The sequence below is a fragment of the Charadrius vociferus genome, unplaced genomic scaffold, assembly GCF_000708025.1.
Source record: "Charadrius vociferus isolate BGI_N301 unplaced genomic scaffold, ASM70802v2 scaffold564, whole genome shotgun sequence".
In the NCBI taxonomy this organism is placed as follows: Eukaryota; Metazoa; Chordata; class Aves; order Charadriiformes; family Charadriidae; genus Charadrius; species Charadrius vociferus.
This window is the reverse complement of record NW_009647940.1, coordinates 448,235-466,109: the sequence shown is the minus strand read 5'-3', so window position 1 is coordinate 466,109 and position 17,875 is coordinate 448,235. Positions and strand designations below refer to the sequence as shown.

Below are 17,875 nucleotides of genomic sequence, written 5' to 3'. Positions count from 1 at the left end.
CTGAAGTCATGCATGAGGGATTCAGAATCAGGTCACCCTTTTTAATGAGCAGAAAATTAATTTAGTCCACAACCAAAAAAAAAAAAAATACTTACTCCTGGCATTTAGCGCATTACATTTCTCAAAGCGCCTTCCTGATGTTAGCCAATGTATTGTCTCTGTTTCATCGATGTGAAATGAGATGAAGGTAGGTACGATGACATGTCAGGGCATGTCAGCATTATAATTTGGGAGATTCTTATTGCTAAATCTGTGCTCCGTTCACATTGCCACTGGGAGCTTGCCTCATTACTTTAGAGTTAAGGCAATGATGTTAATTACCTAAAGATACATGTTTTCCTGGTGCAACATCCATTTTTGTAAATGGAGCTTACTGAGGTGATGGGGCCGTGATCCCAGAGTTGTTGCTGCTCTGTGGAGTGCTGGCTGCTGCACAGAAAGGCTTTGAAGCAGTGTCCCAGGCTGTGCGTATTGAGAAATGCTGCCAATTTCACTGTTGCCTGGACCAAAACAGGCACGTTTCTGTTCTGTTTCACTGCTGACCAGCCACCTGCGCCAGTAAAGGCAGGCTGCCCTGCCGGCCTCTCGGCCATCCTGTCTTTGGAACGTGTCTGATTGTAGCCAAACCATAGTTCCGTTCTAGGCCGGGGTCTCAGTGCGTTGAGGTGTTGCTTTTGTTGGAATAACGCTGACATTTTCAAGTCATCCTCAGAGTCATTTGTGAGGACCAAATATTTTAATGCCTATTTTAAACAATGCAATACGATGCTGGTTTTTGCTATTTTGCAAAATGCTTCTTTGGATGGACAGATGAACTGCGCTGCTACTAAGAGTCAGTATAGTAACTCACCACCTCTTGAAACTAGTTTTCACTGCAGACTGCGGGCAAACTTCTGCCTAGGGAAGGAGCTCCTGTCCATATTAGTTGCTGCAAATCTGGGAAGGCATTTACAGCTTTTTAGCTCAAGCAGTAAATAAGATCCCTAAAATGGACTGTATTGCAGCCCTTGCACACAGACTGTTGGCAGAGTACATTTTCTTGCTATTTAAGATAATGCATTCGGATCCTCTGCTAATGTGTAAAGGAAATTATATTCATTAAGCACTGATCCACTGTCAGAACCTTTTTATGTAACTGCTAGAGTGCTCTTGCTCCTGTTTTCTATTCTCATGATGATGAAAAAAAAAATTAAAAAATTTAAACAAGCAAAGAGAGCCTTGGAGTATTTACTGTTTTTATTGGAAAGGTAAGATGAATGTGATACCGTGTTTCCTCGGGGCGAGGTGTTGGAAGACAGGAGTAAATATGCTTGTAAAACTGTTGAGATTGATAACATTTGAATCTAATGTAATTGGTCTGTGAATTTTAGCTGTTAACATTGTGTTTTGTTGGTTTTTTTTCTGCTTCATTTTATTCACGGATAGCACAAGGTGAGAACATTACAGATTCTGTTAGTTGACCGTTAATTTCTTTGAAATCATGGCACTTTGGAAAAGGAGCATTTCTTTGCTTCCCAAGGAGGTTATCATGTATTTCCTGTCTCGGAAGAGTCCTTCCTGCCACCCTGTGTGTTGGGGACTGCCAATAAGCCAGCAGAACTCTAAAGTTTTGCTTTTTTTTTTTTTTTCTTTTTTCTCCTTTCCCCCCTGTCTTTCAGCATCATGTTATTTCAAATGGGAGCGAGTGTGGAATAGTAACCAGTGATAAAACAGCTTTGTTTAAACCTGTAAATCACACACACGCGCTGCAGCTTAGTGTTGTTTAGAGAGTTTCACCCATTTATAAGATCTGACTGGCAGCTACCACAAATGGGGCATTATTTTCTTTCTTATTCAGTCTCAGGGGTATCACAATTTCAAATAAAGCTTTACTCTAAGAAATAAATTTCTCCATCTTTGAAATAATACCGAAGACTAAATCAATGGAGCACCTGAATTCTTCCTTCATGTCTTGTACAAGGCAGAATTGAGATGCTAGTAACTCCTGCAAAGTCTCTGCATCTCCTAAATCTGGGGAGTTCTCAGGGCTGGAAGACAGCAGCAATCGCCTGAAGCCTGAGCAGTGCCTGCTGCTAAGCGAGGCTGTTGCCTCCGGTTTGGAAGTGCTGTTCAGGCTGACTTGGAGACCCTAGATACTTGAGGGGTTTTTTTACATGATTTCTACAGGCACGTAGCTTGAAAAAATCACCTCGTCACAAGGAATAGCCAGTCCAACACTAGCACTTCTGTTCAATTCTTTATGCAAAACAGCAGAATAACAGGTTTGCGTGCTGCTTTTCTTCCATCAGATGAATCTAGCACTTACTGCCCTTGTTATTAACGTAAACATTTGTCCTTGATGATCACATGTGATGCTTATAGTGGTTCTTTTAATCTAAAGATCTTTTTATGGAAAAAAAAAGTTACTGAATCTTTAAATCATTGAACCTCTTCTTTCAACAAAACACAGGGGTCACAAAGCAGTCAATTCTGCTTAAAAACTAAGGACAATTTAAAAATCCATAGTATCCTTCAAAAGCTAATCTAAAATAATTTGGTTTTCATGTCTCTGTAGATTTGGATCCTGCCAGCAGAAATTGCAGCTGTAGCAGGATTGTTGTAAAGGGAATGCTAAACAAGTCACCTGTCACCTGCCGGGCTTAGCTCACTTATGTTGCTTTGTTGTATAACCATTTGTGATTTACTGTAGCTATACACTGTTTCCCTCATCTGCGCTTGAATGCTTTGTTAGGCTACTGTAACATGTTATTATGTCATAGCAAAATATTTAAACAAAGAGCTTGCTCTTGGTGTGTCATGTCACTTACAGACACATTTGATCCCTTTGTAAATGGAATGTCATGTTTGCCTTGTGATGCCCCGCAGAGCAGATGAGATGCTTTTGCAAGACTTATAAGAGAGAACTGAATATGAATGTAATAATTCATTTTAAATAGTGTTAAATCTGCTGCTGACATCTAGTGGGTACTCGAATTTGTAAATACTCAAATGATCAGAAAGCATTACGCTTCTCGGTCTGTGAAGCTGTCTTGTCTTTGGATCGAAATAAAGCACAGTCATTTTTGATGAAGGCAAATATATGCTACAAAGATGTTGAACTAGTTATCAATGGAGCGTGTTCCAGAATGACAGGAAGGGGACACAAACACTGATTCTTTTGGATGCGGGTAAACTGAGATTTTGAATTGAAAATCTTGCTCGGAAGTCCAGGTCTTCTGATTACCAGGTCCTGCACCTAAACTGCAGAAGTCTCTTTTCATTTCCCGTTCTACTTTTTGTGCTGCTGGCATCTTTGTACAGATGATTGTTATGTTTTGATAAGCGAATACAGAAATCTGTGTTATATGTTATGATATCAAAAAAATGCCAGTGAAAATGGGGAATAGTTGTTTGTCCCTCTAATATGGTTTCAGAATTTCTGGCCAGTAGGGTATCTTCTTTTTAACTAGAAATAAAGGTTCTGATTTTTTTTTTAAGATTTTTTTTCTAGTCTTTTGGTTTAAAGAATCATTAATACATAAGCTCGGTAGCTTGTTTCCATTGAAATGTTGATATTGCAAACAGAACTAGCAAAAATTTAAGTAAGAGGTAAAAAGTTTTGAAAAGGTTCCCAGGCCAAATAGCCTGGGCTTCTTCCAGGAGTACGTTGCCCCCATAGTCTTGAATTTTTTTCAAAAGCATATAATGCTGGGCTAAATGGATAGTTAGTTTGCTGTAACATTGAATTAATATTCTACTCTTTAGGATGTTGGAAGGTATAGGCAGTGGTTGAAGATTTCTGTAACTAGTTAGGTGTGATTTGCTGGTATTGTGAGTTCCCTGAGCTTGAGGCGCTTGCCTTAAGTTGTTTACCTAAAACCACACACTAAGAAAGTGGTATAACTGGAATTGGACTCCAGGATTTGTGGTTTCCTCTTTATTTCTCTAATCCTTTGGTAGTTTGTGAGAATTCATAAGCAGCGCGTATTTAGACGACACAATTGCTCTTCTTTTTGCATGACTTCAGGTGACAACCTGAAGGTAATTATAGCTATATGACCTTTATTTTTTAAGAAATTCCCAGTAATGCACAATTCATTTTAGAATTGAAACTCCAGTAGCAACGATTCCTAGTGTTCCTTGCTGAATTATATAAAATGATAATGTCTTATCAGATTATCTGTTTAGCTCCCTGTATTCATGGGAAAAACAAACTCTTCCAAGATGATAAAACCACTCGCTTCTTGACATGCTGAAAGGAGCCGGAACGTGGACAACTAGAGGTCTCTCTGGTGTTGTAATTGATGTGAACAGCAAAGGCTCTTGCCACTGGTGTATTACTGGTTTTCCTGTCAATAACACGCACTGGTCAGGGGAACACTGAGTAACTAACCCAGCTTCTCAGTGTATTTTTCTATGGGTTTGCTCTTCTTCACAACTCAAACTTAATTTGGGATAATGACATGTTGCATCAGTCAAACCCCTTTACTCATTGTGCCCATAGCAGCGACGTCTGCAAGGAGGCCGGTGTAAAGGACTACGATCTCTAAAAGCAATTTACCACAAGTTAAGCTGCTAATTCTCTTCCATCTTAACGCAATGAGTATGGTGCAGTCCTGTTCCTGTTGGAAACAGGACAAAATAGGGACCAAACCATACAGATAGTAAATCACAAAACATTGACGTTCATTGCAAATGGCCCTATTAAGTGTGTGGAAGTGTAGGTGTTACCTGCCTTATCTAGTGGTTCATCTACCAAGATTTATCTGAATCTTACCACCTTTGCTTTTGTATTTTGTAATGAATTCTTTAAAAGTGACTTCATCTCCCTTTATCACTGATAGGATAGGTTACTTAAATTGTGTGTTATGTCACCTGCTTCAGATTTGCTGTAAATTGTCTCTTCAAGTGCCTAACAACCCCTTAAAAAGAAAAAAGCTGGAAGGGACAGGTATATCCTAACTGATTAGGGACACATGTATTAATAGACTAATTAGATCCACTTCACTACAAACAAACAAAAAAAAGGAAATCCTGTAATTATATGGTAAAAAGAGAAAAATATGGTCAAAAAGGTTACTTTTATTTCCTGCTCTCAGAGAATTGTGGACTGTTTTCCAGGGGTTGATCCAGCATTACAGAAGGAAGCCAGAACTCAGATGCCCGTTCCATCTGCAACTCCAGCCTCAGCATCCTCATCGTCATCATCATCCTCATCCAAATTCCACCGAGCTCGCTCAGGGGGAGCCAGAGATGAACGCTATCGATCTGGTAAGGGTAGGGGCAAGAGTTCACTTGGGATTCCTGTTAATGAGGGAGAACGTACCGTATCATCTCAAGGAGTCAAGTTTATGATTCATCCACTGGTGGAAAGTCCTACCTTAGTGGTTCTGTATAAAGAAACATCAGACCTGTAGGACTACAGCTGCTGAATCAAAAAGAATGCTAAGTAGAAAAAAAGCAAATAACTTTTTGCCACCTTGATTTTCTGGCTTGAATGCAACTATTCAATGCATGTCATTCACAGCATGGAAAGCCTATTTCAACCATGTCTTTAGGTAACCAGATTCAGTGGAGTGACAGGTAATAATTTGTTCCTGGAATAGGTGACTGCTGCGTGTGTCTGCTCTGGCAGCTTGGAGAATGAGAGCTGCCTTTCTCTCTCTCTGAGCTTAAAGTACTGCCGAAGAGCAGCAGAAATGGCTGAAATCAGCGCCCTGCTGATTTCCTTCTCCACTTAAGGAAAGGAGAAGGTGGCAGCACCTATTTTTTTTTTTCTTTCCACCTGGTTTTGTTTTTGACTTTGCTTTAACAAGATTTAAGTTTTCGTCTCAACAGTCACAAATAAAGTGTATCAAATACACCTTCTCCAGTAACCCTGCTATCATATACCACCATTTCGTAAAGCATCAGAAGAGCCTAGTTTTCTGGTTTTTGGAAGAAGCATAGTTAAAATACATTAGTCTGAGAAATTCATGTAGATGAACTCTCCCTTGTAGTAGTTTTTTAATAAGTTGTCTTCTCATCACCAGTGATGCGTCTTCCTTCAAAGAGCTCTGGATGTTTGCAGAGGGATGGAAGCCTTGTGTCCTAGCCCATTTCATTTACTAATCAGCATGTATTTACAGCCGCAGTTAATAACTTTCAAGATTTACGTGAAATCTGCATCCGTTCAGGTTTTTGAACATAAGGTTTTACCGAAATCAGGCAACTGGCTCAGAATTTGTCAGTTTATAGACCAGAGTTGCACTTGGGGCTGTATACACTGTTATCCTATGTGCATATTTTAAATTGCACACGAGCATATTTTAGAATAATCGTTGGTTGAGGGGAACAATCTGGTGATGTTGGGTTTTTATAAAGTTGCTGGAGACACAAGAGTATAATGACTAATCCAGAAGATTCCAGACTAAAAAACTTGGCCCTGCTGTATAGCTTGCTAACTTTAGAAACCCCAGTTAGTTTCCCTGTTTAAAAAAAAAAAAAAAAAGAAATATTACTCGTGAGATGGCAAAATGTAGTTATTTGGGAAGGTACTGTAAAATGGGGGATTGCATAAAGACGTCTACGTATAGACAGCTAGCAATAGTTGCACATGTGTAAGCCTTGTGTGTTTTTCTTCCACCTCTACTGTTGCAAAACTGAGCACATGAACTCCCGTTTTCCAGATATCCACACAGAAGCGGTGCAGGCAGCACTGGCAAAACACAAAGAACAGAAGATGGCCCTGCCTATGCCAACGAAAAGACGGTCTACATTTGTTCAGTCTCCAGCTGATGCCTGCACTCCCCCAGGTTAGGTTCTTGCTGTGTGCGTGTCTGTGTGGATGTTAAGGTACGCATTAGTAACAGTTTCCAAATCAAGAGGCTGCGATTGTCAAAATATTCCAGCTCTTCAGCACATTTGTAGGTAGTCTGTTCCTCCTGTAGCTCTGCTGCTGCATTTGAGCAGCTGCTTGTTTTCATGGAGCTGCTGTGAGGGCTGGGAAAGTGACTGCTCTTCTGGGAGCTTGAGAAGAATCCTTTGGCAAGAGCTGAGCCGGCACTCTGGTCTGAGGCTTCTTCTTTTGCTTCCCTCACACCTATTTCAGTTGCATAATTCATGTTTTGATTTTGTTGAGGTTTAATACTCAACATGCAGGACAAGGATTTGTAGCGCTGTACATTTCTGCGCAGGGACCTTGGAGGGGGTCCTGTGGGATTCCATGACTTGCAGGACTTTTCCTTCCTAACCCCTTCCATGTAACAGCTGTGGCAAAATACCTCAGATATCGTGGTGCTGTTAAGGTGCATGTGCATCAGATTTTAATAAAGTGCTCTGTTTTCAAGCAGCTATATGCACTGGCTTAAAGATGAATATGTGTAATTTTTGGCAGTGACTTTTATGTTGTCTCTCATTGTGCAGAAGCATCACAGTCCTTTGGATTGATGAAGTCATCTGAAGATTATGAATTCCTATCTCATTGTGCATTCATCTCTCTCTGAAACAGCTCTGCTAGGCCATTTCACTCCTAACTGTTCTTTCACCCCCTTTTTTTTTTTTTTTTTTTTTTTTTTTTTTTCCCCATGCTTACTTTTTTCTTTTCCTTTCTACTGGGGGCTGATGCATGTTCCCAGTGTCTTCTTGGGTCTCAGCTTTGTACTAACTTGTCCGGGACTACAGCACATTCTGAGCTGTGGGTACGACCCAAATAAAGATCAGCATTTATAGTGTGCCTGGGATCAGTCTTTGTCTTCAGCTCGTGACTGCATTTTATTTGGCAAGTGGATAGAATGTGATTTAATAGTTTGATTTACAGCTAGAGTGTAGGCAGGCAGTCACTTTGAAGAACATCTAAATTTTAGGTCAAAGCCTAACAGAATGTTTATATGTAGCACTGTACAACTTAAGATATCAAGTAACGAGTGCTTTCTTCATGATAAATAATTAGGTCACACCTTCAGGATGGACAAGGCATCTGTTCTCTGAGAAATGCAGGATGCAGTTCCTTGTTGTAGTTTTCTCTTTTTTGTTTAGTTTTGGGGTGGGTAATTTTTGTTTGTTTTCTGCAATTGAAAGGGACCCATTTAGAATACCAGACAAAAGCATTTTCTGTGTGTGGCCTTGGCGCGTTTGTTTCCCAGTGCCTGCATTCTGCTTTGTTCTGTTTTGACAATGATACTGACCCCTCGCTTTCCATTTCAGAGTTACCAAAGTTAGGCAATACAGCATCTGATGATATAGAATATGAATGGGAAAGTAATGAGAGAGAAGTCAATAAAGTTGGAGAACCCAGGGGAAGGGTACTTGCCTGAGGAGGTGAATATTTTGTGTGCTTTAAACAGGGGGAAAACACCAGGCGTAAATGTATTCACAGTGGAGATGTCTGCAGCTTTCACTTCTCTTTTGGCCAACGTAACCTTGTTTGAACCAGCCTGAGAAAAAAAGATCTTCATATTACAAGCCTGTGCCATTGATATATGAATTGGAAAGGGAGCATGTTCAGTGCAATGTGCTTTTCCCTAAGCAGCTAGATTTTCTTTTCTGCTTCCACACAGACACGTCTTCTGCATCCGAGGATGAGGGGTCGCTAAGGCGCCAAGCTGCTCTTTCTGCTGCATTGCATCAGAGCTTACAGAATGCTGAGTCTTGGATCAACCGATCTATTCAGGGGTCATCCACATCTTCATCAGCGTCTTCTACACTTTCCCATGGAGAAGGCAAAGGGACCAGTGGGTCACTAGCTGATGTATTTGCCAATACTCGAATAGGTAGGAGATGGGTATGAACAGAAAAATTGCTTTAAGTTCAGATTGTATTAATAACGCTGGAGTTGTCCATTGCGTAAGGGAAATTCGGATCAAGAGTTTAGTTAGTTTTGATGGAACTTGCTAGGATTTGTTGGAGTTGCACGACTTTTTTCCCTTCAGAATTTCAGAATATTAAGGTGGTTAAAGGGGAAGTGGGGAGCAGGAGCTTGTCAAAGTAGAAGAGACTCCAGGCGGGGGCGATGGTATCGACAGGCTCAGCAGGCACAACTTTCTTTCTGTATCCTGTGTTGCTTATGTCTACAGCTGTTTGAAGCTACTGTGTGTACAGAGCTATCATATGCAAGTAGCATTTGGCATCTGTGTCCTGATGAATACTGTAGGGGTGTCTTTGCCTATGGAGTGGGGGAAATGCTGTGTTTTAACATTCTCATTTTGCCCTAACGGTTTATTGTTTGTGTTAGACTTCAAAAAAAAAAGAAACAAAAAAAAAAAACCCAAACCAGCCATATATGTGAACATATGAGCATGTCACTCAAAAAACCATATGCTTATAGCAGAGTAAAGATTTAGCACAGATCTTTCATGACTAGTCTGAGAAATAATGAGAGCATCCAGGTACTGAGAAGACGGAGCAAAATCTACAGATCTGGATACCCCAGGCTCAGTTTTTTGAGGCTCTGAGGTGCTCCTCGCTGCTGATGCTTCTGTATGAAATTGCAGTTTGTTTTTGCTCTGTGTATGTTTGTCTTTTTTATCTGCTGTTAAGGATATTACTGCATCTTAGGAGATGTCTGTATTTTGTGTGCTCTCTGCTTTTGCTTAACTGGTTTGGGGCAAGCAGTGCATAGAATTGCTGGTGGTTTTAACTGTTTCACTTAATTTTTTTATTGTTGATATTTTTGTTTGTATATTTGCTGGTATTCAAGTTGTTTTCTGAAGTGGAAAACTGGGGAAATTGCCCATAAACTGTAGTCAATGTAATGAATGTGTCTTTGAAGCAGAGAGGCTGGTTTTAATTGGAGAACACAGAAACCCACGTTTACCTTTTGTAATGAATTAAGGTAATCTAGCTTTTTAACTACAGAATAACTACTATCTAATATAACTAGTATTTTATGCAAAATAGAAGTTTAAAATCTTTACAATCTGGAATTGTATTTGCCATGTAGATGCCACATTCATCCTGTGTTAACACCTAATATAAATGAATAGTATGCATCTCACATATGCAATTTTATACATCTCTTTGGAGAGAGCAATAAAAAGTCCTGCAAATGTTTGGAGCTATACAAATTCTAGGTCCTTCATTGTGATCTTAGACATTCAATACATGCAGAAATGGACTTTTTTTCTCCTCAGAAAGGGGCACACAGAACCAACCACAAAAACCTTTCTGTGGGAATTATTCAGTATCTGATTTCCTCCAGACTGTCTCTGCATAAGCCAACATACAGTTTCAAAATTGTTGGTTTTTTTTCCTTCATAAGCAACAGTTGCTTGTTCTATTAAGCTAGAATAGAATATTCTTGCTCTACCAGATGATTGAACCTCCTGTGTTGTATAAAGAAATCCCACGTAAGCAAAAATCACGTATTTAAGAGAAAGTTAATGAGAGAATTTCTGAAGTATGCAGTTCCTCGCAGTTTTTAAGGTTACAGACTCATCTGAAAAGTAAAACAGTGTCTTGCAACTTAAAGTAAAAGTAAGACCCAGCTTGCTCTATTTATTAGATTTTAAGTTTATTATTTAACTGCTGGGCAGGCTCATACTGTTTAGCCACCGAACTGGAAGAAATTTAAACCCAACATGATGTTTTGCTGATCTGCTTTAGTCAATAGCCTACCGCCTGTTTTGTTTTAGAAAGCCCTTACTGACAAAAAAGTTAAACAGTATAATTCTAGCAAGAGAGATTACTGCATAGGTGATGTAGGGTTTTTTTTCCTGGGGCTTTGCATATTTCAGAGCTCATGTGGATCTCAAACTTTTTTTTTTTTTTTTTCTTTTTTTACAGTGCTGAAGGTCAAGAGATTTAGCTTGATTTGAAGGTTAGAGATCAAGAGTAGGAATTCTGGTTTGGTGAACCACTTTCCTGACATGGGCAAAGCCCTTCATCTTGTGCCTTTGTTTTTTGTTTTCCCAAAAAGATAACGTGCACCTCCTAGAGCTACTTAATATTTAGGAAGCAGTGTGTTTAGCATTAATAACAGCTCCCACACATTCAACCCATTAAATTTTTAAGATTGTTGGTAACAGGTAACTAACACTTTGCTTGTTCTGTCAGATAATAAAAGGTATATGGTAATTGCCATTTCAATTTTCTCCCTCTTTTTAGAAAATTTCTCAGTTCCCCCCGATGTCACAGCAACTACCTCCACTTCCTCAGCACGCCCAGCAGTGGTTGACCTTCCTCCTTCTGGGATTGTGAAAGGCATGCACAAGGGATCTAACCGGTCTAGTCTCATGGATACTGCTGATGGTACGGAACCTTTCAGAGTACCCAGAAATTAGAATGGTGTTAAGGAAGGATTTTGTTTGGGAGAACAAATCATGTGACTTAAGTTTTATCCAATTTAAGCACTTCACAAATTTGAAATGATTATGGCATCAGCATTAACACATTCCTATGCCACAGTTTGACATTGGCATTAACGCATTCCCATGCTGCAGCAATTACCTAGTACGTACTGAACTGGAGAAAGTCATGGGAGAGATAGTAGGCTTTTCTGCTCTCTAACACTTTTTAAGAAAAAAAGTGTTTTTCATTATTATGAAATAATGTAATTCTTAAGTATAATTAAGCACCCATGAAGCTGGTAATACTCACTCTAAGCTGGTTGGCACAAACCTTTGTGCAGAGGGGGAGAGTCAATGCTTCTAGTCTTGTGTCCTCCCTCTGCTGGCAGTCTTGCCCTGCAGTCGGTCGATACTGTAGGCAGGCGCAGACCTGTAGGCTGGGTGTTACAGCAAGCGTGATGTGTCAGAGACAGATGGCTTTGGAAGGGAGTAAATGCTTTAAAAGTGAATTTGTATTACTAGCATTTTATGACCACTGACTTAATACAGAACTGCTATAATGCTTACTAGTGTTGCCCTGCACTGGCACAGCCTTTAATAATGGAAGCTGGTAGTTGAATGAGAGGGCACACCAAGAGGAGTATCCTCTGGTGGAAGGAGGTAAGATGTAAGTGTTAATAGAGATGATGAACACTTTTATTAGACAAAATCTTTCCCTCCAGGTGTTCCTGTGAGTAGTAGAGTCTCCACGAAAATTCAGCAATTGCTTAACACCTTGAAAAGACCTAAAAGGCCACCCCTGAAAGAATTTTTTGTGGATGATTTTGAAGAAATTGTGGAAGGTAATAGCACCAGTACACACATATGCATAGTGCTGAACTTATTCATGCCATTGGTTTTGAAGTTGACTGATTGATTTGCTATTTGGAGCTAGCAGTAACCTTCATGAATAGTCAGGTACAAAACCAATGTTTGAAGTAATTCATTGTACTGCTGAGCTTTGACTGGCGTCCTCAACACTGAACTTCTTACAATAACTAAAACATTAACAGCAATATTTAAATAAAATTTTAAAACCCCTTCGTTTGCTTAGGATACTTAATTAATTTCCCAAAAGGGATTGTCTGTACTGGTAATTTCATTACAACCTTATTTTGTAAGATTGATTGTCTTTTCTCCAGTTCTGTGTTCCTTTCCTTGCTGTTGAATTGAATACCTTTTAATAGAACCTTAGGAGAAGACTGTTCATGATGTTTTGTTTTGTGCGGGGCTTCCTAGGAAATGAAATGTGATACAGTGTTGTTAAACCTAAAGGCGATCAGGAATAGCATTTGTTTTCAGTGTGTCTTTCCAGCTTAACTGTCTGGTAACAAATGGGCAAAGATGAACTGGAAACATGATTGAATTCTCTTCAGTTCCACAGCCTGACCCAAACCAGCCCAAGCCAGAGGGACGCCAGATGACGCCTGTGAAGGGAGAACCCCTGGGAGTAGTTTGTAACTGGCCCCCTGCCTTAGAAGCAGCACTGCAGCGCTGGGGAACCACACAAGCTAAATGTCCCTGTCTGACAGCACTGGATGTTACAGGAAAACCGGTTTATACCCTCACGTATGGTGAGTTGAGCCCCAGCTTCCGTTGCTAAACTGCTCCGACGAAGCAGTAGTGGATAGAACATGGGGTTGTTGGCCTTAGTGTGGTTGCAAATACCTGCCTGGGTTTTGAGAGCTTTGTGGACAAAGCAGTGTAACTGAAACAGTATGTGACTGTAGCTGGTAAAAGCAGTCAACAATTGCAATATTCTCTTGTATGCTGGGTTGATTTAGAGTTGTGCAAGTCTCTCTTCTTTGTGTTCTAGGCAAATTGTGGAGCAGAAGTCTCAAGCTGGCCTACACACTGCTTAATAAACTGGGGACCAAAAATGAACCCGTGTTAAAACCTGGAGATAGGGTAATGAGTTTGGGACTGTCTGGTTCTCCCTCTGAAGTAAAAAGAGGGGGTTGGGGGGCTGTAACTTACCACAGACACTATAATCTTGTTCTTTTAATAGCGAGACTCTTATCCCGGGGACAGGCTATTTGGGAAAGAAACTTCTGTCATTTTTCAGTCCTGCTGGCTCCTCTGTAAGCAACTTCTTGACTCTGGACATCTAAGGAAGAGCATTGCATCTCTAAGAGAAATACAGAGCTTTAGATTTCTGTGTTCTGGCTGTGTGTGCATCTTCATGTGTATGGGCACACAGGGTATGCTGACACTACTGCATGAGGAACTCATGCATGTACAGATATTCTGTGGAAGAAAGAGTGCTTGAAGATGGCCTGTGAAAAATGCTGTGGTAGAATGTGAAATAACACAAAATTTTCTGACTTTTAGTCACTGTAGATCTGAACTTTGCAATTTTTCCTTGTATTTCAACTAACAAAACATTTTTATGAATTGTAGGTAGCCCTTGTTTATCCCAACAACGACCCAGTCATGTTTATGGTGGCATTTTACGGCTGTCTCCTAGCAGAAGTCATACCAGTGCCTATAGAGGTACCTCTTACCAGAAAGGTAACGTTGATGGAACTCGGAGGAGTGATAGGCTGATGTGGGATGAAAACCAAGTCAGACCATCAGCCTCTGAAAGTGTTTCACAGCATCCAGCTGCTGCCTTGGCAGCTCTGTACCAACGCGATGTGTGAGACCTTTGTGAACCTGGAATAGCTGGTTAAAAATGGAAAAACATATTGACCAGAGAGCTGTGCTGAGTAGCTGGAAATGGTCGATTCACCTAAATGCTGTAGTCTTCATTCTGTTACTGCAAATAATTTATACGGCACACATAATATTGTGAATCTGCCCTCTGATCGATGCGAATTGGGTCTCGTTTCCATCCATGCTTAGCATCTGCCAGTCTTTTGACTTTGCTGGACACTGAAGATGCTAAGTATTTCTTGAAGACTTCGAGGCACTTTTTGTAAATTATTTGCTCAACGAAGCATTTTCTTTACCCTTACGAGAATTTTTGCAATATTGCTGTATTATTGCCATGTCAAGATCTGTCTAAAAACTATAGATTTCGTAAGAGGAATCAAAAGCAACAGGATAATGGCAAACATATGGCAAGAGAGGTGGTAATGAAATGGTACGCTAGCCTGGTAATCCTATGGGAGTCACAGAGCTTTGCTTTCATTTGTCTGCAACGTGACAACTGCTATAGCAACCAAATACAAAATTAAAACTTCTCCTAGTATTTGCCCAACCAGATTTCTTCGTGAGCTACCTCATTTCAGTGTCTTTATCATTGTGCAATAGAAATTAGTTCCCGGGAAAAAAGAGGCCTTGTTATTTCAGTGTAATGATACGTTTTGCTTTTTTTGCTTCATGATTCCTCTTTTGAAGCATCTGGGCTTCCATTAATGAAAATAAATGGTGTGTGCTTGATGCTGAGATGCTGGGCACGAGCACTTGTTTTCTGTGGATTTTGCATCCAATGCATTTTAGTCTTGCCAATGCAATGTTTGGTTTATGTATAAAGAGTTCCCTTTGAGAATCACCAGATTTCTCTGCAATCTGTCCCCAGTTACGTAATCGTTTCATTTTTGAACAAAATGAATTGAAAAGAGCAGACTTGGTATGCAGAAGATTAAGTAGCCCTTCTGCATTTTTGTGGTGGCTTATCATTTTCCTGTGGACTTCTATTGGCTTGTAGGCATGTCTCCATTTTCACCCAGCAGGCCTTGTGCTGGATATATATAATCTTCCAAAATGTGTTATTATGTAAGCTTAGAAGCGGTTATATTCATCCCTGCCAGACCGTGGCCATCGTTTGAGTTTCAAACCATTGCCAGACATTGGATGTAGGCAGAGAAAGACAAACCAAAGGAAAGAGAGTTTGTGGGCTTGGGTTTTTTCTTCTTTTTCCTCCCAGTGTGATCCATAATGTTACCGCCCAGTTACCAGAGCATTACCGAACCTTGGATTTTGATAAGGGGAAAGTGGACTTCTGTCATTTTTAAACAGAAATGACTTTTTCCCTGCCTCTTCCATCAGGATGCTGGTGGTCAGCAGATCGGTTTTCTGTTGGGAAGCTGTGGTATTGCTTTAGCCCTCACCACTGAAGTTTGTCTGAAAGGGCTTCCGAAAACCCAGAATGGAGAAATTGTGCAGTTTAAAGGTTAGATGGGTTGTATACTTGCTTTTGATTGTACTTCTGCTATAGCTGAACTGTTTGAAAGTGATTGTCAGAAATCTGAATGCATTTCGGGGGGGACAAAGTGAGCAACTTTTCTGATAACATCACTTAACTGTTGTAGGTTTTGTGCGTATGGTGTAGATTGATCCGTGTGTCTGACAGAATTGCTTTGTGGTTCTGGAAGTCACAGTGAATCCACCTGACAAGCCAGGGTTGTCCTCAGATCCCTTCAGTGGCATTTGGCAGGTTAAAAAGCAGCTTTACAAACCATAGAGCAAGCTATATTTAGAAATACTGCAGGGATCTTCCCTGAGCAGAGGAAGTATCTTGTTGCCCACTGAACTCCCTGATGAGAAGCAAGATGAGCCTTCTGGCTAGTAGCTTGGCTTGGTATTTTGCTTGTGTAACTGAACTTGGACAAATGATGGGGTTTAGTGTATTCTTGCAGAATATAAACCCCTCAATAAATAAACTGATATTAATATTCCCCTTTAATTTTGGCTCTAGGTTGGCCCAGACTCAAATGGGTTGTGACAGATTCAAAATATCTCTCCAAAGCTCCTAAGGACTGGCAGCCCAACATCTCAGCTGCAGGAACTGAGCCAGCATATATTGAGGTAAACAGTGAATGGAGAATAGAAAGTAGTTTCTGTGAGCTGAATGTAATGTTCGGATCACCAGAGAGATAATACTTTCACCTCACTACCTTAAACTTCCCAGTTTCTAGCCACTGAACCAAGTCTTCCACTGTGTACAACCTGCTGCGAAGCTTATTTTAGTTTTTAATATCTTTGTGGCCTTGAGTGCTGCTCAAAATGAGTCGGAGAACACTGTTCTTGTTCCAAAAAGCTAGTAATTGAGACAACTGAGCTCTGTGACATAGTGTACTTGATAACACAGATTTCTGAAACTACTTAAGCCAACAGCGTTTTGAATTTTCTGCTCTTCCTAGCAGAGCTTATTTTCATTTGTACACCTCAGTAAGGCAACATCTAGGAATTGCAGTGGTTTAAGTGGGCTATTCTAAAATTACTAATTGGCTTTTCAGTTTACTTATGGGAGCTGGAAGAAATGCTGTGAGAAGTAGTAATAGCGAAATAAACACAAACACGTTCAATCACCATCTTTATCTCCTATCTCTCTGGAGTTAGCTGAACACATTTGCTACCTGAATAACTGTATTTTCTATAGGGAACCTTGCTGATACTTTTCTACAAGCAGGTGCTTTTTTGAGTCTGTCTCAGCAGCTTTAGAGAAACAAAACTTTATTTAATATGGATTCTGTGATTTAATTTCCTTCATACATGGGGTCCAGAGTCACAGCTTGGCTTTCCTCCCCCTCCCCCCCCGCCTCTTCTGTAGTACAAGACGAGCAAAGAGGGCAGCGTTATGGGTGTTACCGTGTCTCGAGTTGCCATGCTGTCTCACTGTCAAGCTTTGTCTCAGGCCTGCAACTATTCTGAAGGTAGGTGATGTCACAGAAACATCACAGGAATGAAGGCTCAGCAACATCATTTTTGGGGGTTGCCTCTCATATATTTAACAGTACACAATAGTATCTACTTTAAAAAAAAAAAGGGGGGGGTAAAAAAAAAAAAAGGTGTGGATTAACTCTCCCCCAAAACTAGACACTATCTGTACTCTTTTCCATCCCAAACTACATCATTTTCACTGCTATAGTGAAGAGAAATAAAAAGTGGGATTTGCTTCGTATCTAGAAAGTTGGCGAGTCTGTTTAGATGAATTAAAAGGGGAGAGATGAGTGAAAAGGGGAGCGTTTTCCAACGGGCTTGAGTCTTTCTCTTGTTGTACTGAGGGATCACCCGTTAAAATGCTTTTCCAAACTTGTGTTCTTGACTGTGTGTAAATATCAAAGCGCCTCTTGCATAAACTGATTCTCTACTAGTATGAGGCATTTTGGCTAATCCGGAAATGGAGATTGGAAATTGCTGGTGGGAGTACAGAGACTTCTGCTATAGGGTACGGTTTTAGTCTGGTCTACCTTGTAAATCAAGCTAATTTATATATCCATGACGGAAACTTTATTTTTAGAGCAGTATGTCATACTACTTTAAAATGCAGAGTTTGTCTTTTGGAAGCTGTCACGTTAATTTCCATTGCTTCTGGGAGTCAGTGTTTGAATGATGTTCCCTATTCTCTTCCCCTGCTACTGCTCACGCATAATGAGGTTAAGACCCTTTCTGTTCTTCTGATGTATGTCACAGGCTGGAATGTAATTTTCTTGCAACTTTCTGGGACGTATTCCTTCTCTTAAATTGGTGTTCAGTTGTGTTATTTTGCATAACAAGGAGCTCTGACTAGTTAAACATATAATCAGACAAACAAGGCTCTGCTCTTGCTTGCTGTGTGTGTACCTCTTGGAGCAGATCTGACAGATTCAAACGTGTGCAGATTCTAGCATAAATAATGGTCACAGCTGTACTGGCACATTCACTTC

General features: G+C 40.3%; 1 protein-coding gene across 1 annotated transcript in view; it reads left to right on the top strand.

Moving 5' to 3' along the window:
• DIP2B (DIP2 disco-interacting protein 2 homolog B (Drosophila)) overlaps nucleotides 1–17,875 on the top strand; it is a 36,484-nt gene that overhangs the window by 1,959 nt on the left and 16,650 nt on the right. The window contains exons 2-12 of the mRNA XM_009883175.1: nucleotides 5,101–5,250; nucleotides 6,648–6,773; nucleotides 8,517–8,729; nucleotides 11,062–11,205; nucleotides 11,966–12,085; nucleotides 12,659–12,856; nucleotides 13,099–13,190; nucleotides 13,683–13,793; nucleotides 15,276–15,399; nucleotides 15,925–16,034; nucleotides 16,780–16,882. Coding sequence (XP_009881477.1) covers nucleotides 5,139–5,250; nucleotides 6,648–6,773; nucleotides 8,517–8,729; nucleotides 11,062–11,205; nucleotides 11,966–12,085; nucleotides 12,659–12,856; nucleotides 13,099–13,190; nucleotides 13,683–13,793; nucleotides 15,276–15,399; nucleotides 15,925–16,034; nucleotides 16,780–16,882 — 1,453 coding nt within the window. The 5' untranslated portion in view covers nucleotides 5,101–5,138. The remainder of the gene's footprint in view (nucleotides 1–5,100; nucleotides 5,251–6,647; nucleotides 6,774–8,516; nucleotides 8,730–11,061; nucleotides 11,206–11,965; nucleotides 12,086–12,658; nucleotides 12,857–13,098; nucleotides 13,191–13,682; nucleotides 13,794–15,275; nucleotides 15,400–15,924; nucleotides 16,035–16,779; nucleotides 16,883–17,875) is intronic.